At 45.3% G+C, this 23,573-nt stretch overlaps 1 protein-coding gene and 2 pseudogenes across 1 annotated transcript; 1 reads left to right on the top strand and 2 right to left on the bottom strand.

Moving 5' to 3' along the window:
* Positions 1–1,135: 1,135 nt before the first annotated feature.
* Positions 1,136–23,573, bottom strand: part of LOC134377919 (uncharacterized) — a 154,255-nt pseudogene continuing 131,817 nt past the window's right edge.
* LOC134377923 (histone H1.3) lies at positions 12,929–13,620 on the top strand. The gene has a single exon (XM_063096734.1). The coding sequence runs from the start codon at positions 12,929–12,931 to the stop codon at positions 13,592–13,594; it is 666 nt and encodes a 221-aa protein (XP_062952804.1). The 3' UTR covers positions 13,595–13,620.
* LOC134378123 (histone H2A, sperm-like) lies at positions 13,811–21,336 on the bottom strand (annotated as a pseudogene).

Genomic DNA, 23,573 nt, shown 5'->3' with positions numbered 1-23,573 from the left:
GCTGGCTTGTTAACTCACCTGGTAAGAACAGTTCTATACACCTAGGTCAAGAGTTTGGATCCGTGTATCTGCCAACAGCCAAAAGAAAAAGAAAAAGAAAAAGAAAAAGAAACAAACAAACAGACAAACAAACAAACAAAAACCCTACTCAAACAGACAAACAAACCAACAGTTAAAAACAAAATCCTGTGAGGAGACTGTGCAGGCAAGAGTCAGATGTAGCAGAGACGAAGTTCTTAACGTGTTCGTGTATTTTGTAATTAGGTCACTGGTAACTATGGCAAGGACATTTTTAGTTAGGTGGTTGTTGAAGGCATGTGTGTGTGTGTGTGTGTGTACATATATATATATATATATATATATATATGATCATGAGAAGAGTGACTTGAGAGATACAGAGACACTAAATGAATTTTATGTGGAGGGGAAGGAACCAGTAGAGAATACTAAAACTTTTAACCGAGGTATCACGACAATTAGGTTAGGAGCTTTCACTCTCCGTGAGTCGTCAGGTGGGGCGGGGGAGGCACGCGGGGCGAGATTTAGAACAATCACCCATTCAGCTTGGTGGGAAAGTGGAAAGGTGAGGATCCAGTCAGGGTCACGGGTGGGAAGACGACGGGTTGACAAAACACGTGAAGAAACTGTCACTAGGGTCCTTAGGAAAACCACAGGCTGAGAAAGCATGAGGAAACTGAGTATCAAGGTAGGAAACCGCAGTAGACGGTAAGCCGTGCTAGTTGCCAGTTCTCACGGGCCTGCAGTGGACGAGGCAAAGACCGAAAGTACCTTCCCCACGCTTGATCCGTCTGCTAGACTTGAACCTATACACAACCCTTCACAGTACAAAGCAAAACACCAGGATGAAAGGCTTCTTTTTAAGGCCGCGGCTTAGTTACAAGCCCCAGATAGGACTCGAGAACAATCTTAATGCTGTGGGAGTCAACATTTTTGAAGCCTCTGGCGCAAGTCCGCTAACAAACCCAGCCGCTTCCGCCCGCACCAAGTCCCTCCGCCCGTCCTTTGTTCTAACACACTCGAGATCCGCCATCTTAAGGACAGTCGGCACACGAGCACCTTTTACTCCTCGCAGAAGAGCGTAGCCTTAGCTAGAACCGCGACGTTACTACTGCTAAACGTTACCTTCCCGTCTTCCTGCGTCAGTGTCAGCCCTTCGTGTGACAAAGGTGGGTGGCCCTGAAAAGGGCCTTTTACGAGCAAAGTGTAAAACTGGCTTGAAACTCAGCCCCCGAAGCCGTAGAGGGTGCGTCCCTGGCGCTTGAGCGCGTAGACCACGTCCATGGCGGTGACAGTCTTGCGCTTGGCGTGCTCCGTGTAAGTGACGGCGTCGCGGATCACGTTCTCCAGGAACACCTTGAGGACCCCGCGGGTCTCCTCGTAGATGAGGCCGGAGATGCGCTTGACGCCGCCGCGGCGGGCCAGGCGCCGGATGGCGGGCTTGGTGATGCCCTGGATGTTGTCGCGCAGGACTTTGCGGTGGCGCTTGGCCCCGCCCTTCCCCAGGCCCTTCCCTCCTTTCCCTCTACCAGACATGACGCACACAAGCTCTCGCTCTTCTGTAACCTTGGCCGGCCCTGCATTCCGCTTATATACTGACGATGCGGACCTTTTAGGAAACTAAACGGGAGACCTCTGTCCCCGCCTCTTCCCTACCTTGCTGGGCGACCCCTGGGGTTGCCTAAGGAAGGAAAGGGGCGTTGAGGGGAGGAGAAATGCCACTCAGTGTCTGACTCCTTCCTGTTTCCTTGTCTGGGTGTTGAGCCGCTGGTTTCTGTGTCTTCCAGTCCCGTGCTGTGGGTTCCCTCAAAGGACTAATGTATAAGTCTCTTAAGAAATTAAGTATTATTCTTAATTCTCACAATCTACCAGTGGTCGTTGAATCTGGCAAAACATGAAACAGAGGCACATATGCATCATTTTCATCAGTCTCGATCGAGGGAGTTAATTATTACTTTCTTCATATACTCTAGGCTCGTTTAGTTGCTTAATAGGAAGGGGTGCCAAGGGTAAACGAATTTCCACTGTTTCCCCGTGGTTTTTTATTTTGGTTTTATTACTTTTTTATTTTATTTAACTTTTTTTGTTTTTGTTTCCTTTCTTATAAAGCTCCATCTGCGCTGTAAAGATGAGGAAACCCAGGCTTGGAGACCTAATCCGGGTCTGATTCTGCAGTCTCATGAACTACTGCTTCCGAGGCAATAAATCATTAACACTACATAGTGGTGAATAAACGCTTGCAAATTAACAGAATTAACAAAAATAACACTAATGAATTTTGTGAGATATTGTACAAATAACGAATAACTGAAGTAATGTTTGTCACACAGATCATGGACTGCTAGACAAATTCCAACATTTGCTTGCAATGTCCACACATTGGCATTCAGTGCCTTGCACGTACTACAGAGGTAATTTTAAAATATTCGTTCTCTGCTGGGGCTTACTTTATAGGCAGTCGGAAGATTTTACGTTTCCTGGAGGCAGTTTTGTTGGGATTGAGCTTAGGTCCAGTCAACCTGCACGTGTAGAGACACTGAGCCCCCATGCTCACCCTTTTGATAAAGGTACCAAACAAGCATAACTTAGGATCTACTACATGCCATGGAGTCAAAGTCTAGTAAAAAGAAGAGAAACGTAAAATCAGGATGAGAGGCCAGACATCAGCCCAGTATCCTCCGAGTTGCTGCCAAGTATGGATGGGTGGAGCGGCCATAACCCAGCTGCACTGGCATCACCCAGAAGCTTGGTAGAAGTAGAGTTTCAGGCTAAACCCAAAATGTGCTGAGAATTGATATTGCATTTTCAATAAGATCTCCAGGTGGGTGGTATGCTCTTTCAAGTTTAAGAATGTACAGCTATGCCGTCCTATATTAGCCACTAGCCACATACGCTCAGTAAAATTTAAATTAATTAAAATGGAAATCAATTTCTTCAGTCAGTCTAGCCACATTTAATTGCCTAATAGCCTAATGTGGGTACTGGCTACCTAGTGGACAGTGTCGACACAGAACATTTCTGTCATCGCAGAAAGTTCTACAGGGCTGTGCTGTTGAAAGGGGATTTCTTCTGAGCTTCCAGTCCAGATAGGGGAAAGTAGTGTGGATGCTTGAGAATGAGGCTGACTGCAGGAAGTGAGGATTTAGAAGAGTGCTTTTCAAGTATAATAGCAATTACCCAGCTTCTGGGTGTACCAGATATTACAGATGGAGACATGGAAAGAGGAAGTCGGAAGTTTGAAAGCAGTAGTACCCTTTTAGGGAACAAAATTAATGGATCATTGTTGTGCTTGGAGGGAAGGCTTCAAGGGGCCAGTGTCTTCATGTAAGGCCATTTCACAGGAAGTTAAAATAGAAATGATTTCTCAGGGACCTGCTGAACACACTCAATTCCAGTACAAAGCTCTGTCTTCTAAACAGTCCTTTGTCTTTCTTTGCCAATTTTGATGTTTATTTTACATCGTCATTTTTCTCCGGAAACCTTTGAACCTCACTGAATTTTGGGAAGCTTAAGCACTGTACCTGTGGACTAATGTAGTGATCCATACCTGTATCTCTCACGGTCACTTACTATGGTGGTGGTGGTGGGAGAGGGTAGTGAACTCAAAATTGAGAGAACATGAAGCCGGAAGTTGGGTGACTATCACTTACTTAACTAGTTCTTCTAGGTATTTTTTTACATCTATGAAATAATTCGAACCTTAGTGTAGTGGCCAATCTACTGTTTTAGGATACATACAGATTCAGGATTCAATAGAAATAAACACAACTTTGAGAGGTACCAAGGTAATAGGTGAAACTTTTCCTTACTTCAAGTTTATAACCCTATGGGGTGATCCAGCGTTCAGAAACCTTGTCCATGCTACAGTTACAGGGAAGATAAACACCCGGGTATTGAGCGATAACAGAGTAACCATATGCAGCACAACCCCTTCCTTGTGCAAAACATCTGGAGAAGAACTGGGTGAGAGCCGGTCTCAGTTATGGCCCTCCAGGAAGGGCAGAGATTACCTATAAACAAGGGAATGGCCCTTCGCCCCAGTGCCTTCTCACTTATCGGAAAACTAAGTAGCCATGGGAACCAGTAAGAGGTGCACAAGAATAAAATGGTGACATCTGCTAATTGAATCCATGTAACTTGGTGGGCAATTCCAATTATTCAACAAATAGACTACAATAACGAACAAAATTATAGACTCAAAAATCTGAATTTTAATTGTACCTTTAGGTCTAGATAATATAAAGCTAGGGACCCAAAGGGAAAGGGGCCTATATAATACTTCTGACCTTGACATTGACAATGATGACCAACAGAGCCTTCCTCCAGACACCCCTAAAATACGTCCTTTGGGAATTATGAAGTTCTGAGGTTCCAGTATGATAAACTTACCTCCTTTATACTCAATATTTGTATTTTTATGGCATATAACATGGCCTTAAGTCCTAGAGACTTGGTTCCAGCCATTAAATGATTTTTTAAAAACAAGCAAAGTCATTTCTATGGTAAAAGTTTGAAGAGATGAAATCCTTAAAGTTGATCTTATTTTGATTTTGTTTGAGAAAATCCTCAACTCACCATTGAATGAAGGCAAGAATAACTAGATTTTTGGAAATGGAAGTATTTATTAGGCGAAACATAACACCAAAATATTTCGTTTTAAGAAATATAGGGTTTCATTTCAGTGTCTGATTATTTGGTGGAGAATATTAATTTTGTGCTTAATTATCCAATAATAACCTAATCCCTTAAGCTCTATTGTATTGCAAACTGAAAGAGATGTAGCAGTAAAGTCACTCATGTTTACTATGAAATGTTTGTTCAACTCGTTAGGTGGACAGATTCAGACAATTAATTTAGGCTGTGACAGCCTAGTTCATAGTTTGTTAGTAAAAAGCACAGGAAAATTATGAAAATTCAGAATGTAATTAAAATGATAATTATTTTCTTTCTAATCCTGTGTCCAAACTTGCAATGTTAAAATTTGCTTTTTAAATATAATTTTGAAATATAGGAAATATATGCTAAATATGGAGAATAAAATATTATGGATGGTGTCTGTTATTAAATTATATACCGTTTTAAAGAGATGGGTATTTATACATGTGCTTTCTCAATTCTCTTTAGCTCCTAGCTGGTAAAATGATCTACATCTGCCATTCTCCTTGATTTTCTTTTTTGTATATGCAGAGATGTTGATTCCTAATGCCTATTCTAGGTTGGAAAAACCTATGATCCTAATTTAAAAGAGGCTAATGATTTTATTTAGAACTGTTATGTAGAATTATGGAGCATCTGCCCCGCATCTTTCCGAAAACGTTTAAGTCACTAAAACACGGGGATGAAGCCCAGTTTACACACTTTTAACTCAAAAAAAAATTTTTTTTAAACCTATATTTTCTAAAATAACCCACCACTGTTGTACGTAGAACTTTCTACCCCAGTGCCAATTCCTACAGCTTGGTGCAAAACAGCTTGCAGTGAAGGAAGTGCTTTTTACAAGGGTATAGGGAAAATACAGCCAAAAAGTCAAGTTAAGAAACAAGGGGAACAGAGTCAAACAGGATATCTGTGGTTATGCACCTGGGCCCCGGCCCGAGGCAAAGGGCGGATAGTTCCCAGAAATAGACAAGTCAGTTAAAGTTTCAAGAGTGCCCCTCAGCTGTTTCAAGGACTCCCACTTGACCGAAGTTCACCCCTGGCTTGATTTAAACTAACCAATTACCTTGCTTCTCGCTTCTGTACCCGCGCTTTTTGCTATAAAAAGGACCCAGGAGCTCTACTCGGCGCGCCAGTCTTTCGAAAGACTGAGTCGCCCGGGTACCTGTGTGTTCAATAAACCTCTTGTTTTTGCATCCGAAGCCGTGGTCTCGCTGTTCCTTGGGAGGGTCTCCCTGAACTGACTGACTACCCACTTTGGGAGTCTTTCATTTGGGGGCTCGTCCGGGATCGGAGACCCCCACCCAGGGACCACCGACCCACCAACGGGAGGTAAGCTGGCCAGCAGTCGTTCTGTGTCTCGTTTCTGTGTCTCGTCTCTGTGTCTGACTCAGTGATTTCGACTGTCTTTTCTGAGCGCGCGCATTTTGGTTTCAGTTTGTTCCGGGTTAGTCGCTCTGGGAGCGAAGTGCGGGTAGCGAACAGACGTGTTCGGGGGCTCGCCACCCGGCAATCCTGGGAGACGTCCCAGGATCAGGGGAGGACCAGGGACGCCTGGTGGACCCCTTGGCAGAGGATTATTGTGTTTTGGTCTCACCGCGTCTCGGGAGGCGCGCTCTGCCATCGGACTCTTTCTTCTATTTCTACGGCACTCGGTCTCGTCGCCGTTTCTGGTTTCTTTTTGTCTTAGTTGTGATAGGTCTTTGCGTCGTCGTTCCCCTATTGGAAATTTTCGAGATGGGGCAAGGTGCCCTTACGCCTCTCTCCCTTACTCTAGATCATTGGAAAGATGTCAAAGCCAGGGCTCACAATCTGTCCATGGAGATCAAAAAAGGAAAATGGCAGACTTTCTGTTCGTCTGAGTGGCCCACATTCGGCGTAGGTTGGCCGCCAGAGGGAACCTTTGATCTTACTGTCATTTTTGCAGTTAAAAAGATTGTTTTTCAGGAGACCGGAGGACACCCGGACCAGGTTGCCTGTGTCGTGGTATGGCAAGACCTCGCCCAGAATCCCCCTCCCTGGGTGCCACCCTCCAGCAAAGTCGCTGTTGTTTCGGGATCAGAAAATACTCAAAGGCCACCTACAAGGAAGCCTTCCGCCCCTCCCCAACCCCCCGTCCTCCCGACACCAGATGACCTATTTTCTCTCTCTGAAACCCCACCTTACCCGGCGGCTCCGCTGCCCCCTCTGGCCCCTCAGGGAAACAGATCGGCACCAGGCCGAGCGCCCGGTGATCCTAGCCCTGAGGGACCGGCTGCGGGGACTAGGAGCCGCCAACCTCGCAGTCCGAGAGACGGCTCCGGTCCTGACTCCACCGTAGCTTTGCCCCTCCGAGCCATAGGGCCCCCAGCTGAGCCTAATGGCTTGGTCCCTCTACAGTATTGGCCTTTTTCCTCAGCAGATCTTTACAATTGGAAGTCTAACCACCCGTCTTTTTCTGAAAAACCAGCAGGACTCACGGGACTTCTTGAGTCCCTTATGTTCTCTCACCAGCCCACTTGGGACGATTGCCAACAGCTACTCCAGATCCTCTTCACCACTGAAGAGCGAGAAAGGATTCTTCTGGAGGCCCGCAAGAACGTTCTCGGGGACAACGGGGCCCCTACACAACTCGAGAACCTCATTAATGAGGCCTTCCCCCTCAATCGACCTCAATGGGATTACAACACGGCCGAAGGTAGGGAGCGTCTTCTGGTCTACCGCCGGACTCTAGTGGCAGGTCTCAAAGGGGCAGCCCGGCGCCCCACCAATTTGGCTAAGGTAAGAGAGGTCTTGCAGGGACCGGTAGAACCCCCCTCGGTTTTCTTGGAACGCCTGATGGAGGCATATAGGAGATACACTCCGTTTGACCCCTCTTCTGAGGGACAGCAGGCGGCAGTTGCAATGGCCTTCATCGGACAGGCAGCCCCAGATATCAAGAAAAAGTTGCAGAGGCTAGAGGGGCTCCAAGATTATTCCTTACAAGATTTAGTGAGAGAGGCAGAAAAGGTGTACCACAAGAGAGAGACAGAAGAGGAAAAACAAGAAAGAGAAAAAAGAGAGACAGAAGAGAGAGAGAGACGGCGCGATAGGCGCCAAGAAAAAAACTTGACTAGGATTTTGGCCGCAGTGGTAGGTGAAAGAGGGTCTAGAGATAGGCAGACAGGGAACCTGAGCAACCGGGCAAAGAAAACACCTAGGGATGGAAGACCCCCTCTAGACAAAGACCAATGCGCGTACTGTAAAGAGAAGGGTCACTGGGCAAGAGAATGTCCCCGGAAAAAGAACATCAGAGAAGCCAAGGTTCTATCCCTAGACGACTAGGGGAGTCAAGGTTCGGACCCCCTCCCCGAACCTAGGGTAACATTGACAGTGGAGGGGACCCCCATCGAGTTTCTGGTCGATACCGGGGCTGAACATTCGGTGTTGACCCAACCCATGGGGAAGGTAGGGTCCAGGCGGACAGTCGTAGTAGGAGCAACCGGCAGCAAAGTCTACCCCTGGACCACACAAAGACTTTTAAAGGTTGGACATAAACAAGTGACCCATTCCTTTTTGGTCATACCTGAGTGCCCTGCTCCTCTGTTGGGCCGGGACATTCTGACCAAACTAAAGGCCCAAATCCAGTTTTCTACAGAGGGCCCACAAGTAACATGGGGAGATCACTCTACCATGTGCTTGGTCCTAAACCTAGAAGAAGAATACCGGCTGTATGAAAAGCCGGCCTCTCCCTCCATCGACCCATCCTGGCTCCAACTTTTTCCCACCGTATGGGCAGAAAAGACAGGTATGGGACTGGCCAATAACGTCCCACCAGTAGTAGTAGAGCTGAAATCGGGTGCCTCACCGGTGGCCGTCCGACAGTATCCAATGACTAAAGAAGCCCGGGAAGGCATCAGACCCCACATCCAAAGGTTCTTAGACCTAGGGGTCTTAGTGCCCTGCCAATCGCCCTGGAACACCCCTCTGCTACCAGTAAAAAAGCCAGGGACCAATGACTATCGGCCAGTCCAAGACTTGAGAGAAATTAACAAAAGGGTGCAAGACATTCATCCCACGGTCCCAAATCCATACAGCCTCCTGAGTTCCCTTCCGCCTAGTCACACTTGGTACTCAGTCCTGGATCTCAAGGATGCCTTTTTTTGCCTCAGACTACACCCCAACAGCCAGCCACTGTTCGCGTTCGAGTGGAGAGACCCAGAAAAAGGTAACACAGGTCAGCTGACCTGGACACGGCTGCCACAGGGGTTCAAAAATTCTCCCACTCTCTTCGACGAGGCCCTCCACCGAGATTTAGCTCCTTTTAGGGCTCTCAACCCCCAGGTCATATTACTCCAATATGTGGACGACCTCCTAGTGGCAGCTCCCACATATGAAGGCTGCAAAAGAGGGACACAAAAGCTCTTGCAGGAACTGAGTAAGTTGGGGTACCGGGTATCAGCTAAAAAGGCCCAGTTATGCCAGAAAGAGGTCACCTATTTGGGGTACCTGCTCAAAGGGGGAAAAAGATGGCTGACCCCGGCCCGGAAAGCTACAGTTATGAAGATCCCTACTCCCACAACCCCCAGGCAGGTCCGCGAATTTCTGGGTACTGCCGGATTCTGCAGGCTCTGGATTCCTGGGTTTGCTTCCCTGGCTGCACCCTTGTACCCCCTGACAAGGGAAAACATTCCTTTTACCTGGACTGAGGAGCATCAAAAGGCTTTTGACCACATAAAAAAAGCCTTGCTGTCTGCCCCCGCCTTGGCTCTCCCAGACCTCACCAAACCATTTACTCTATACGTAGATGAAAGAGCCGGTGTAGCCCGAGGAGTGCTTACTCAGACCCTAGGACCATGGCGACGGCCAGTAGCTTATCTATCAAAAAAACTGGATCCAGTGGCCAGTGGGTGGCCAACCTGCCTAAAAGCGGTTGCTGCAGTGGCACTCCTCCTCAAAGACGCTGATAAGTTAACCTTGGGGCAAAATGTGACTGTGATTGCTTCCCACAGCCTCGAAAGTATCGTGCGGCAGCCCCCCAATCGGTGGATGACCAATGCCAGAATGACTCATTACCAGAGTTTGCTGCTAAACGAAAGAATATCTTTCGCGCCCCCTGCTGTCCTGAACCCAGCTACCCTACTACCAGTCGAGTCAGAATCCACCCCAGTACACCAATGCTCAGAAATCCTTGCTGAAGAAGCTGGGACTCGACGGGACCTGAAGGACCAGCCATTGCCCGGAGTGCCTGCCTGGTATACAGACGGTAGCAGCTTCATTGCGGAAGGTAAGAAGAAAGCAGGGGCCGCCATCGTAGATGGCAAACGGACGGTATGGGCAAGCAGCCTGCCAGAAGGGACATCAGCCCAGAAGGCCGAGCTAATAGCCTTGACGCAGGCATTACGCCTAGCCGAAGGAAAAAACATCAACATCTACACGGACAGCAGGTATGCTTTTGCCACTGCTCACATTCATGGGGCAATATATAAACAGAGGGGACTGCTCACTTCTGCTGGAAAAGACATTAAAAATAAACAAGAAATTCTGGCTCTGCTAGAGGCCATTTACCTCCCTAAGCAGGTCGCCATTATCCACTGCCCAGGCCACCAGAGAGGAAATAACCCTGTGGCGGCCGGGAACCGGAGGGCCGACGAGGCTGCAAAACAAGCCGCCCTGTCGGTCAAGGTGCTAACAAAAACTACAAAGCTTCAAGAGCCAATCGAGCCTGCTCAAGCTAGGACCAAGCCAAGAGAGCTCACTCCTGACCAGGGAAAAGAATTCATTCAGCGGTTACATCAGCTAACACACTTAGGACCAGAAAAGCTCCTTCAACTGGCAAGCCGCACCAGCCTCTCCATCCCGAACCTCCGGTCCACTGTTCAAGAAGTCGCCAATCGGTGTCCAGCTTGCGCCATGACTAATGCGGCTACCACCTACCGAGAGACCGGAAAAAGACAACGGGGAGATCGACCCGGCGTATACTGGGAAGTAGACTTTACAGAGGTAAAGCCTGGCCGGTATAGAAACAAGTATCTGCTAGTATTTGTAGATACTTTCTCTGGATGGGTAGAAGCTTTTCCTACCAAAACGGAAACGGCCCTGACTGTATGTAAAAAGATACTAGAAGAAATCCTGCCCCGTTTCGGGATCCCTAAGGTGATCGGGTCAGATAATGGCCCAGCCTTTGTTGCTCAGGTAAGCCAGGGACTAGCCACACAACTGGGGATAAATTGGAAATTACATTGTGCGTATAGGCCCCAGAGCTCAGGTCAAGTAGAGAGAATGAATAGAACCATCAAAGAGACCTTAACTAAATTGGCCTTAGAGACCGGTGGAAAAGACTGGGTGGCCCTCCTTCCCTTAGCGCTGTTCAGAGCCAGGAATACCCCTGGCCAGCTTGGTCTGACCCCTTATGAAATCCTCCACGGGGGACCCCCCCCATACTTGAGTTGGGAGGAACACTGGGTCCCGATGATAACTTTCTTCCTGTCTTATTTACTCACTTAAAGGCTTTAGAAGTTGTAAAAACCCAGATCTGGGACCAGATCAAGGAGGTATACGAGCCAGGTGCCGTGGCCATCCCTCATCCGTTCCAGGTCGGAGACCAAGTGCTGGTCAGACGCCATCGACCCAGCAACCTTGAGCCTCGGTGGAAAGGCCCGTATCTGGTATTGCTGACCACCCCGACCGCAGTAAAAGTTGATGGCATTGCAGCCTGGGTACATGCTTCTCACCTCAAGCCTGCGCCACCCTCCGTACCAGATGAATCCTGGGAGCTGGAGAGGACTGATAATCCTCTTAAGTTGCGCATTCGGCGGCGGCGGAGCAAGCCTACCAAGTAATAACCCTAACCAGCCCAACACCCTCACCTGGCAGGTACTGTCCCAAACTGGAAAGGTTGTCTGGTTCAAGACAGAAGTCCACCCCCTTTGGACTTGGTGGCCCTCCCTTACCCCTGATATATGTGCCCTGGCGGCGGGTCTCGAGGCTTGGGATATTCCAGAAATTGATGCACCGGCCTCTAAAAGAGTCAGGCCTCCTGACTCAAACTATGAAAATGCTTATAACCAGATCAAATAACTCCCCTTGGTTGACCACCCTACTGTCAACCATCGCCGGGCCCCTATTACTCCTCCTTCTGTTGTTCACCCTTGGGCCCTACGTCATCAATAGACTAGTCCAATTCATCAATGATAGGGTAAGTGCAGTTAAGATTCTGGTCCTTAGGCAAAAATACCAAACCTTAAATGGCGAAGATAACTTTTAATTCCGCTCTAAGATTAGAGCGATCCACAAGAGAAATGGGGGAATGAAGGAAGTGCTTTTTACAAGGGTATAGGGAAAATACAGCCAAAAAGTCAAGTTAAGAAACAAGGGGAACAGAGTCAAACAGGATATCTGTGGTTATGCACCTGGGCCCCGGCCCGAGGCAAAGGGCGGATAGTTCCCAGAAATAGACAAGTCAGTTAAAGTTTCAAGAGTGCCCCTCAGCTGTTTCAAGGACTCCCACTTGACCGAAGTTCACCCCTGGCTTGATTTAAACTAACCAATTACCTTGCTTCTCGCTTCTGTACCCGCGCTTTTTGCTATAAAAAGGACCCAGGAGCTCTACTCGGCGCGCCAGTCTTTCGAAAGACTGAGTCGCCCGGGTACCTGTGTGTTCAATAAACCTCTTGTTTTTGCATCCGAAGCCGTGGTCTCGCTGTTCCTTGGGAGGGTCTCCCTGAACTGACTGACTACCCACTTTGGGAGTCTTTCAGCAGGAGAGCCTGTGCTATTGCTCTTGCGAAAAAACCGAATTTCCTTATACTTTTGAGAAAAAAAGAGTTCATTTATGTAAATTTGAGAAGATAAAAATGCGCAGAACAATGTCCTGTAAGAAAGATTTGCAAGTAAGACAAAGAGAAATAGTATTTTTAAGGAAAACCTGAAAGTTGTCTCAATTTGACCGAAGTTTGGAAGAGAGTTGGGGGAATCAAGAAAGTTTCAGGGTGCCGGTTTTGAAACTAGGTATAGAAAATAAGGCAGAAATGAAGCCTAAAGCCTCTCGGATCCGTTTCCCCCAAATCCCTAATCATTTCGTGCCCAGATTTCTTATATTTTTATTCTTTTTTAAGGGGCAACAAACACAGCCATCCGGCAGAGTCGAGGAGCCCTTCTCCGGCAGCGTGGCGCATGGAGCAGGGAACCAATCACCACGCAGCTTCTCTCTATATAAACCCCCAGCCGCCGGCGCTGGGGCCATGTCGTTCTGACAATTTGAGCTTACTTTTGGCTTTTCTGGTAAGTCAGAAACATGTCGGAGACTGCTCCAGTTGCGCCTGTTGCCCCCGCACCTGCGGAGAAAACACCTGTGAAGAAGAAGGCGAAGAAAGCAGGCGCAGCTGCGGGAAAGCGCAAAGCGTCTGGGCCTCCGGTGTCCGAGCTCATCACCAAAGCTGTGGCTGCTTCCAAGGAGCGCAGCGGCGTTTCACTGGCCGCGCTCAAGAAGGCGCTGGCAGCCGCTGGCTACGATGTAGAGAAAAATAACAGCCGCATTAAGTTGGGTCTCAAGAGCCTGGTGAGCAAAGGCACCCTGGTGCAGACCAAGGGCACCGGCGCCTCCGGTTCCTTCAAGCTCAACAAGAAGGCGGCTTCCGGGGAAGCCAAGCCCAAAGCCAAGAAGGCGGGCGCCGCCAAGCCCAAGAAGCCTGCCGGCGCCGCCAAGAAGCCGAAGAAGGCGACGGGCGCAGCCACCCAGAGGAAAGGCGCTAAGAAGACTCCGAAGAAAGCCAAGAAGCCGGCTGCAGCTGCTGGGGCCAAGAAAGTGGCTAAGAGTCCGAAAAAAGTGAAGGCAGCCAAGCCGAAGAAGGCTGCCAAGAGTCCAGCTAAGGCTAAATCCCCTAAACCCAAAGCAGCCAAGCCTAAGTCTGCAAAACCCAAGGTTACAAAGGCAAAGAAGGCGGCCCCTAAAAAGAAGTAAAAATGTAGCAGAATGTCCTGCTGCAAACCTCAACGGCTCTTTTCAGAGCCACCCAGAGATTCAGTCGAAAGAGCTGGGCTTTTATTTTTATTTTATTTGGCGACTGACAAATTAAGCATTATATTTTTGAGTTCCCGCCCTAGTGCGTGATTGGCCTGTTGATTCACTTTTGATACGCAGGGAGAGCGCGCATGGCTTGACTTAGGAAGACGGTTCCTAACAGACCTTTGATTTGGCGGCTCTGGAGAGCCTTGGGATTTCTGGTGCAGTTAGCACCGCCTAGATGCTGGGCAAGAATGCTCCCTGCGCAATGGTCACGCGGCCCAGGAGCGCGCTGAGCTCATTACTGGTGGCCAGTTGCAAGTAGCGCAGCGTGATGCGCGCTTTCTTATTGCGGGCCGCGTTGCCCGCCAGCCCCAGGATCTCTGTGGCCAGGTACTCCAGCACTGCTGTCAGGTACAGCGACGCGCCGCCTCTGCCCTGCTCGCAGTAGCCGCCCTTGTGCAGTAAATGGACGGCCTACTGAGGACTGCAGGCCCGCGGCGGGAAGAGGGGGTCGCAGCCTTGGCGCAAGTTTTACCTTCGTTTCCCGCGGCCAGACAGGTTAGGATTGTTTTTATTAAGCCAATGGCAGAAGGGGGTTATTACAGTCTCCGGCTGTTTTGTAAAATTTACTTTCCCATTGGTTTGCAGGGGCTGTTTAGAGTTAGCTAATCAGAATGTACCTTTGGACCAGTATGGGCTCCAGCGAGGGAGAATAGTGCACCAATCAGAGGTTGAGATATTAAAAGTTGTATTCTGGGAAGTAGTTGAAAAGCCTGTTTTTTTGTTTTGTTTTGTTTTTTACCCAAGAGATCAAATGAAATCCGCTTTTCAGAGATTACTCAACACTGTTGCAATAGTTAAATCTGCATAATTATTCCTACCTCCCTGGTGCTAAGGGAATAATGTATAAAGTCATCCAGGTTTCTTCTTCACAGATTAAGACCCGGGATCTAGGGTCAGCTGTCCAATACCTATTTGGTAAGTAGACAAGAAACAGGGAGAGGAAAAAGCCAACCAAACAAAACGTTTGAGAAGGCGGCGTGGTTTGTGAGCTAGCTCCTGAAGTTGGTGTCGCCAGGACGAAAAAAATGGGCTGTAGATGGATGGGTTGAACTGCACGATCCACTATTTCCATTTCATTCCTGAGGCTGAGGCGTTTTTTGTTTGATTGTTTCCATTGGGAAAACCCACTTAATTTTACTGACAAATCCTGACAAATTCTGAGTTCTGCAGACGTTTCTGGGGCTCTGAGGGGAAATTACATCTTCATTTTCACAAATGCTGAATGCAATTTAGCATTTCCTTCCATTAATATAGGCAATTAATTACAGTGGATTTCGCAGTACCTAGGGCTTTTTCGTTAATGGTAAGAAGATATTTTTGTTTAATAATTTGCTTTGCAATTATTACAGGCACTTTTGAGTAAAGTTTACACTCGCTGTGAGTCCTTCAAACTGACATTTGTTACTACACATACTGGTGATCCTTTCATTCGATGTTACTATAGAAGCATATATATTACACGTACTTTAAAAACTGATAACTTTTAATATCACTACGTTTTCTTATTCTGTATAAGTATTTAAGAAACATCGTTTTGAGAAGGTCTCTATAGAATTGCACAGACTCCTCATGTAGTGCACAGTACAAAACAAGTTGTGAACTGAGCAGGTCCCCAGTGGGACCAAGTCCCACAAATCCTTCATGATTTAAATGCTTCTTTACCTTATTTCTTTGTTTACATGCCCCTGATTGCTTATGTTACATAAGAATTATAGGAAGCCATTGTTTTGCATTAATTTCCTGCACTAGGTCCCAGAAGATCAGACCAAAAATGAAAATGGGATCATCCCTGCTAAGTTCCAAGTCGCTTAGGTTGTGGTGTGACTTTCTGAGAATTCAGGGGAAAGAGATAGCCAGTTTTCCAAAGAGGCCACTTTAAACCTTCAAAAGATATGATTTTTAAAAGCCCCTTGGCTGGCCAGTTAGTACAGTTGGTTATAGTGAAGCCTTGTAACACCAAGTTTGCAGGTTTGGATTTCCATTTCGCCAGCTGTCTAAAACGCAAAATGAGTTTAAAAAAAAAAAAAAAAAAGTTCCCTCTGCTTTAAGTAATCCTAACATGGAAAGAATACCTGAAGTATCCTGAGGTTAATCAATTATTTTCCTATTGTTCTGTTTCTGACCCCACCTTTGAAATGACCGATTTGCTTTTCATTCTTTATGATTTCTTCAGCCTTTTCTGTCTATACAGTCTTTGTTATTTGTAATAGACTTCTCTAACTCTGGGTCTGATGTTTTCTGGGTCAATCCTCACATTTGGCTCCCCAAAACATTACAAAATTATTTCTGCTTTGCAGCCTTAATTTTAGTCACCAGTTAATAGTTTAAGTTTTATATCTTATTTAAGCTTCTTTAAAAAAAAAAAGTGTAGCCCGTGATTAGCTTTCTAGCTCTTCTAAGCAGGAGTTCAATTCTTTTAAACCCTAACTGCGTCTCATAATTTCTTTCTAGAGAAAGCCAAAAGTCCCTTTCCCTTTATAAAAGTGGCTTGGTTGAGAAAGAGATCTGGATAAATAGTAGAACGTGAAATAGTTAGTCATTAAGAACTCTGTGAAAATAAGAGATTAAGTTATTGAGTGGGAAAGATAAGGGTGAAGAGAACCTAGGAGGTCTTCAATATGAAGGTACTTCAAAAAATGGATACAGTGATTCATATTATCTTGTAATCCTATTTTTTCCTTGAACTTTTCTTTCTTTCTTATTTTAATTTCTCAATATATGTTGTGGCTGATTTTCGTGACTCTTTACTCGTTCCTCCTCCCCCTCCCTTTTTCCCCTCCCCACCTACATCTCACTTGTCTTAACAAGTTCAAGGAATTGTTGTAATGTGTCTTCTTCCCCCTCACCACCCTTTGTTTGTGTGTTTATTTATTTATTTTTAGCTCCCACAAATAAGTGAGAACATGTGGTATTTCTCTTTCTGTGCCTGATTTGTTTCACTTAATATAAATTTCTCTATATCCATCCATGTTGCTGTGAGTGGTAGTATTTCATTCTTTTTTATAGCAGAGTAGAATTCCATTGTGTAGATGTACCACAGTTTCCTTATCCTTTTCCTTGAACTGTTCTAAGTACCCATGTATCCAGAATGAGTTAGGTTTCTGATGATGAGTAATGAGGAATAAGAGAGTTCTGCGGTGATGCGGCATTCAGTAAGAGCATACAACATGATTACAGCATACGAGGGTACTTCAAAAAGTTCATGGGAAGATTTGCATTATCTTTTAATTACATTTTTCCACAAACTTTATGAGTAACACTTGTGTTTCTCGTTCTTAAAGGTTTACAAAACAGTTCTATAACTGCCTCACTTGGGCCTCACTGTTAAGCATTTACATTAGTAGAGTTAAAATGCTTACTTTAAAGTATAGAAAATTGTGGCTTAAAAAGACAAAATGACCAGAAATGACCATTTATTGTCAGTAAATGGTGAAGCTGGGTCTCAAACACAGATTCTTAAGTCCTTCTCCCATCTAGTAAATTAACTGGAAAAGGAGTAGAGTTCTCTAGTTCCTTTTTGGGCTCATAGAGAGCTAAGCAGAATTTATGTATTTCTATTCTTGGAGCTTAGCAAAGAATACCCCAAAATGAAGACCTCAGAAGCAGCCTCAGAAGCACAGTTTCTCTTGACCTACTTCTGCCCTCCTGTCTCTGGCGCCTCATTCTCCACCTTGGCAAGCCGTAGAAAATAGAATCCCCCTTCTCTGAGGCGGGTTATGAAAACCAGAATCCCTTTGCCCCACTAGCTAGCCATAAAGCCTAACAATATTACTCTAACCTCCCCAGACCCCTCTGTGTAACAGCTTGCCATAAAAAAAAATAAAGACCCTCCCTCATTCCAGAGGGGTTCTATCCCATACTGTGCAGGAAGGAACGCAGCACAAAGGCCAAGAAGAGTCTGAACAGACGGGCCTCGCTGGGTTTCCCCTCTCAGTCTAGTAGTATTAGATCATACCCTTTTTGTCCAATCACATTTCTACAGAGCTGTCACTGCTTCATAAAATGTAAGCATAAAAATGGACAGTTTTCCCTGCATCTTTGGGTCTTCAACCTGAAGGCTCCTGTGTCACATAAAACTACAATCAAATGAATTCCTTACGCTTTTCTCTTGTTAACCTGTCTTTTGTTGGAGGGGTGTTGGCTGAGACCCTTATGATGGGGAGGAAAGGGATTAACCCCTTTCTATCCTTATGCTATTTTATGCCCGTTGTGAGCTGTCCAATCCACAAGCCCTTTGAAATGCAAAGGACCTTCTACAGTTTTACTCTGGTTTATGTAAATTAATATTCACATTCCTTTGCCTTGGATAGGCCTTTGTTTTCTAGGTACTTGGAACTTTTAAAATCTTCCTCAGGGCTGGCCCAAGGTCACTTGGGAGAGTGTGGTGCTGATAACACCGAGGCCACGGGTTCAGATCCCTATATAGGGATGGTTCGTTGGCTCACTCGGAGACCCTCGTGCTGACAACACCGAGTTGAGGGTTAAGATCCCCTTACTGGTCATCTTTTTAAAAAAGAAAAAAATCTTCCTCCATCTTTCAGTTTTTCTCTGTAGCAGTTAAATCAGGTTTCAATGAACATCTTAGGATGGTAGAGAAGACTAAAGATGTCTGAGTATAAAAGATGTGAAGGGCATTTTCATATTATCTTGGCTTCTGGAGGGTAGTTATGCATATGGCATAGGTCTGAGACAAAGGGAATTGTTAGGACCAGCCTAAATTCACTACTTTCTTTTATTTAGTAAAATTGCCTGGCTTCTTTTAAATGGAGGGAGCAGATTGAGTTTATGTTATTGTGTGACAGCCTCCATTATTTATTGCTGTCAGTCACTAAATCAGCTTGATTTTTAGGGAATTCTCAGTGACTCTAACATTTTCTTTCTTCACACATTCTCTCTTCATCCTCTCACAGCTAGGGTCATTCCATTGCTCCCTAATCAGTTTCATAACTCCGGTTTCTCCAGCCTTCAATTTCTAAATTCTGATCATTCCTCAAAAACAAAAAACAAAGTATCCATTTGAAAAGGGTCACTGGGTCCCCATTGCCTTAGGATCAAGTGAGGGCCTCTTTTCATAATAATACCTTCTGCTTACTCTAATAGGCACTAATAACAACTCAACCAACCTTCCTATTTCTTCTTTATTAATTCTTTTTTTTTTTACAACTTTGCTCATCTGCAATTTCCTCTACTCTGTACCTGTGAGAATCTTTCCAGTGCTTCCAATTCCATATCAAGTTTCATCTCCATGAACAAATTTCCCTAATTAAAATGCATAGTTATTTCTTATAATATGCTTTCATGACATTTAATAGTTGGGTAGCATTACTACCAATAGAAAAAAAAAAATCTTTTTTGGGTGCCTGGACGGTAAGCATAAAATTTTTAACGCATCTATTCTTTTCTGTCATTAACTAAACTGAACTCTAGGTCATTAGTCTCACTATTCTACAGATGTGTGTGTGTATGTGTGTCTAATTGACCAAACTTTAAAAATCCCATCATATGTGTTAGATTATCACCAGACATTAATCAAATTGAATGATTTCATTTTCTGTTTTTCTACGTAGGAAGCGAAGGGTAATAAAATTCTCTGCCCCTTTTATGACCCTCCTTTCTATGTCCCGTTCTGCAGACTCTCTCTCTTACCTTCTGAACAATGCCATTCCTTTTTTTTTTTTAAAGATGACCGGTAAGGGGATCTTAACCCTTGACCTGGTGTTAGCACCACGCTCTCCCAAGTGAGCCAACTGGCCATCCCTATAGAGGGATCCGAACCCATAGCCTTGGCGTTATGAGCACCACACTCTCCCAAGTGAGCCACGGGCCGGCCCTCTGAATTATGCCACTCCAAGGTGTTCAGCAACTACAAAACATAAACAGAAAAACAAGGACCATGCTAGATATTCTGATGGATTTAATTATATAACAAGATGTTTTCTGTGCTCCTTAGGTCCTCAAGTCACAAAGTCCAACAGCGCTGAGACAGAAACACAGGTTAATAAGGAAAAAAAAAAAAAAAAGGAAAGAAACAGGTTAAAAACTTACTGTGCTAGAATCTCAAAGAAAGTACAGGATATGGGAAACCAAATTCAAATATGGAATGTCTTTAGCCAACATATGTGGTGTCACTATATTACAAATTTTAATTACAAACAGTTAAGCTTTTTATCACATGGACTTAGACTCCTCAGTTCACAGCACCCAAGTCTTAATGTCTGATAGGCTTCAAAGAATGAGAGTTTTTTCTATAAAATCTTCAGGACTTCTTACTAAGACTAATTTGGACTGAGTATCTATAGCTTTGTCACTATTAATTTTACCATCTGACAAACCTCTTTCCTTATGATACTTGAGGGAAAACAACCCATTTTAATAAAAATTAATAGAAACCTCTCATTTACAGTTAAACATACCGCACCCCATCTCAAAATTGACATATTAGAGGAAATGTTTAAATACACATAAAGTCCTTCCAAACAGCAAATTGTATCCCGAATAGTAAACATTCTTCTACATTCCCAAATAACAGCTTGTAGTTTCAGAACAGAATTCCCAACTTCCTTTCTCTTCAGCAACCAGTTTAGAAATTGTGATGAATCTGTTATTTCCATTTGAATGGAATACACATTTCATATGCTGTAGACGTTACTTTATTTGAATGAGAAAAAGCGAGGGTAGAGCATATCCTGCAAGACAGAACTTTCAAGTTGCCAAAAGATTTTCATGTTTTAATAATAAATGAGGTTTAATGAGATTTGATTTACAGATTAAGATAGGGTATTTAGTAAAGTTGAAAGTTCCCTGTGAGACTGTCAGATGAAAAGTTGAAAAGGCTCAGGGCTCCTGCAGTTTTTCGTTTACTCGTGAGTGTCTGAGACCCACTCAGCTGCTCTCGTTTATTCCTTTGGCTGACCCTTGCAGATTACGCCCAAGTAAAGTCTGTCAACGCTGGTCCTTCGGTATTCAGCTGATAAACTAAACCTTAGCCCCATATCAGGGGCGCATCCCTGTCCCCATTCAAGGAGACGCTGGCAGCTGCTGGCAAGGAGTTGGGACTTAAGACCCTAGTGAGCAAGGTAGACCAAGAGCGCCGGCCCCTACGAGCAACAGTAAAGCATCCTCGAAAGCAAAGCCGAAGCCACCAGCTTTTAAAGTGTCTAGAGTCAGAAAACTTAGATGACAGAGCATGTAAGCGCCAAATAAGTGGACAAAATTCGAAAAAGATGAAAGGGAAGCCGAAGGTAGCCTCGAGACCAGCTGAGACTGAAAACCCTAAACTGGACAGCCAACCCTAAAAAGTGGCCTGTAACAAAATTTTTATCCATAGAAACCAGGGCAGAAAGGTTGCGCCCAAGCAAAATAGTGGAGAGAGCTCTTGTTTTGAGGACTTTAAAGAACCACAGGGTTTTTCCAGAGCTCAATCGCCAAACTACCAAGGTCTTGTAGGTCATTGCACAAACTGATTTCGTGACTTGTTAAGTAAGCCTCCTTTGTTGAGTATTACAGCATTTTCATAAGAGAAAGTGGTTGGCTCTGAAAAGAGCCTTTGGGTTTACGGTTCTCACTCAACTTGGGAACATAATTTACGCCCTTTCCCCACGGATGCGGCGAGCGAGCTGGATGTCCTTGGGCATGATGGTCACTCGCTTGGCGTGGATGGCACACAGGTTGGTGTCCTCAAACAGCCCCACCAGGTAAGCCTCGCAGGCCTCCTGCAGCGCCATCACGGCCGAGCTCTGGAAGCGCAGGTCGGTCTTGAAGTCTTGCGCGATCTCGCGCACCAGGCGCTGGAACGGCAGCTTGCGGATCAGCAGCTCGGTGGACTTCTGGTAGCGGCGGATCTCGCGCAGGGCCACGGTGCCGGGCCGGTAGCGGTGGGGCTTCTTGACGCCGCCGGTGGCCGGCGCGCTCTTGCGGGCTGCCTTGGTGGCGAGCTGCTTGCGCGGCGCCTTGCCGCCGGTGGACTTGCGAGCCGTCTGCTTGGTCCGGGCCATCGTTTATATGTAAAATAAGCAGACTAGGTAAACTGGCTTGCCCCTCTATTTATACAGTTACAGAATCACTCTCATTGGATTATGGACAATCCCCGTTAGTCCTCGGTTGGTAAATTCCGGATATGCTCGGAATGATTTACAATTGGTTTATCCTTTCTATGCAAGTTCCTGATTGGTCAATTTCAATTAGAAAACACCCAGCCTATTTTTAAAATTATTTTCTAAATTATTGGTATCTTTGTAATGCTTCATACCCTCGAGTATGTCCCACAAACACATTTTATCATTTAACTTAATATTCTTGAAGGTTTGAACTGTTTGCGTATACAAAACAATATGTGTTTGAAAGAAAAAGTGCATCAGAATTTCAGTTTTCAAAAACATCCGCCATTTTCTTCAGCCGAATTTACGTGTTTTTATAGGGTGCTATTCCCCTTCCTTACCCACTTATCTAAAAATGCATCGTTTCAGTATCTCTTTACTAGATCTAGTGTCATCTTCAGGGTAAACGTAGAACTCAATCAAACACGGTCTTCTTGAATATACTGTTCAAACGTTAAGAAATCTGTGTGCGCGCAGCAAACTTCTACTATCCTGACATTCCTGGCTCTTCAATATCCGGTTTGAATCTAACAGAATTTAGCGACATTGTTTTGTTGAATTTGAAACGTGAGTCCGGGTATAATCGCGAGCCCGCAAGGAAATATTTGCAATGCAGAATCTCGAGAAAGATGGCGGCGACGAGCGTCTTCTTGAGGCGGTTTCTTTGTGACAGCGCAATGACGCAGCATCTTGGGATTCTTAGCGGAGAGACCCGAAGAGCCCAGGACACGGAAAAACCAAACGAACTGTTGTTGGGACACGCCCCGATAACAGGATTTCCTAGCTTGGTTTTCGCGTCAAAACGCGAGAGTTCCCAATTTTTAAAAAAAATGTGTAACGGAAAGAACTTTTAGTGAATCAAGTTATAACGTAGTATTATAAATCAACCTATTGGGTTCCCCTCAAAGTGTTTGTTTTTCCAGCCAATAAAAAAAGCACTTTTGGAATTCCTACTTTACATACTCTGAATCTATTGGCTAATGTGGTCCAATGAGAGTTTAGATTTTTAATTCCTCTTTTGCACATTCTTGCTGTATATACTCGGGAACAGTGTGTTTGCGCGTGCGCGTGTAAGTACGTCTCTTAGTTTTTCTCCCTATTGTTTACAATGCGAGTGCTCCAGTTTCTGAAAAGGGTTGTAAAAGGGCATTGACTTGGGCGCAGAAAAAAGACTGCAAAAAACGCAAACTCGGTCAGAGGTAGAACTATTCTATGTCGACGTGGCGCTGAAGGAGGTTCACCCCAAGAGCATCTCGTCCAAGATCCTGGGTATCATAAACACAGGACACACCTTCTAGTTCATCTGGGGCGAGACGTCCCACCTGGCTCATTCCAACAAGCGATGGGCTTCCTCGATCTCACCCAGGGCGATTACCTTGTGCCTCCTGTTCCAAGGAGTTAGTTAAGCAGATTGTATTGATGCCACAGTCATCACCGAGTACACCAGCTCCAACTAAAAGTTTTTCTATATTTCACTACTCACCAGCACTTTTCAGGGCCTCTCAATTTTTCATGTTGAGAGTTGTAATAATAAGATTTTCCCAATGCACTTTGTAAACACATTTTCTCTTTTTACAAACTTAACCTGTTATAAAAATGTAAGAAGCACTTATGACAGTGTGAGTGGTTTATTTGAACTTTTCAGTGCAGTGAAGAATTTACCATATAATTGGGTTCTAAAGCTGTTAAAGTTTCTAGTATTGCTTTACTCTGTCTGTGTGTTTTAGCTCTTAAGGCCTTTGAATGGTAATGTTCTAAATTCACTAATGTTCTCA

This window comes from Cynocephalus volans, chromosome 5 (assembly GCF_027409185.1).
Source record: "Cynocephalus volans isolate mCynVol1 chromosome 5, mCynVol1.pri, whole genome shotgun sequence".
Taxonomy (NCBI): Eukaryota; Metazoa; Chordata; class Mammalia; order Dermoptera; family Cynocephalidae; genus Cynocephalus; species Cynocephalus volans.
Note: the sequence above shows the minus strand (reverse complement) of the source record. Positions and strands in the feature narration are given on the sequence as shown.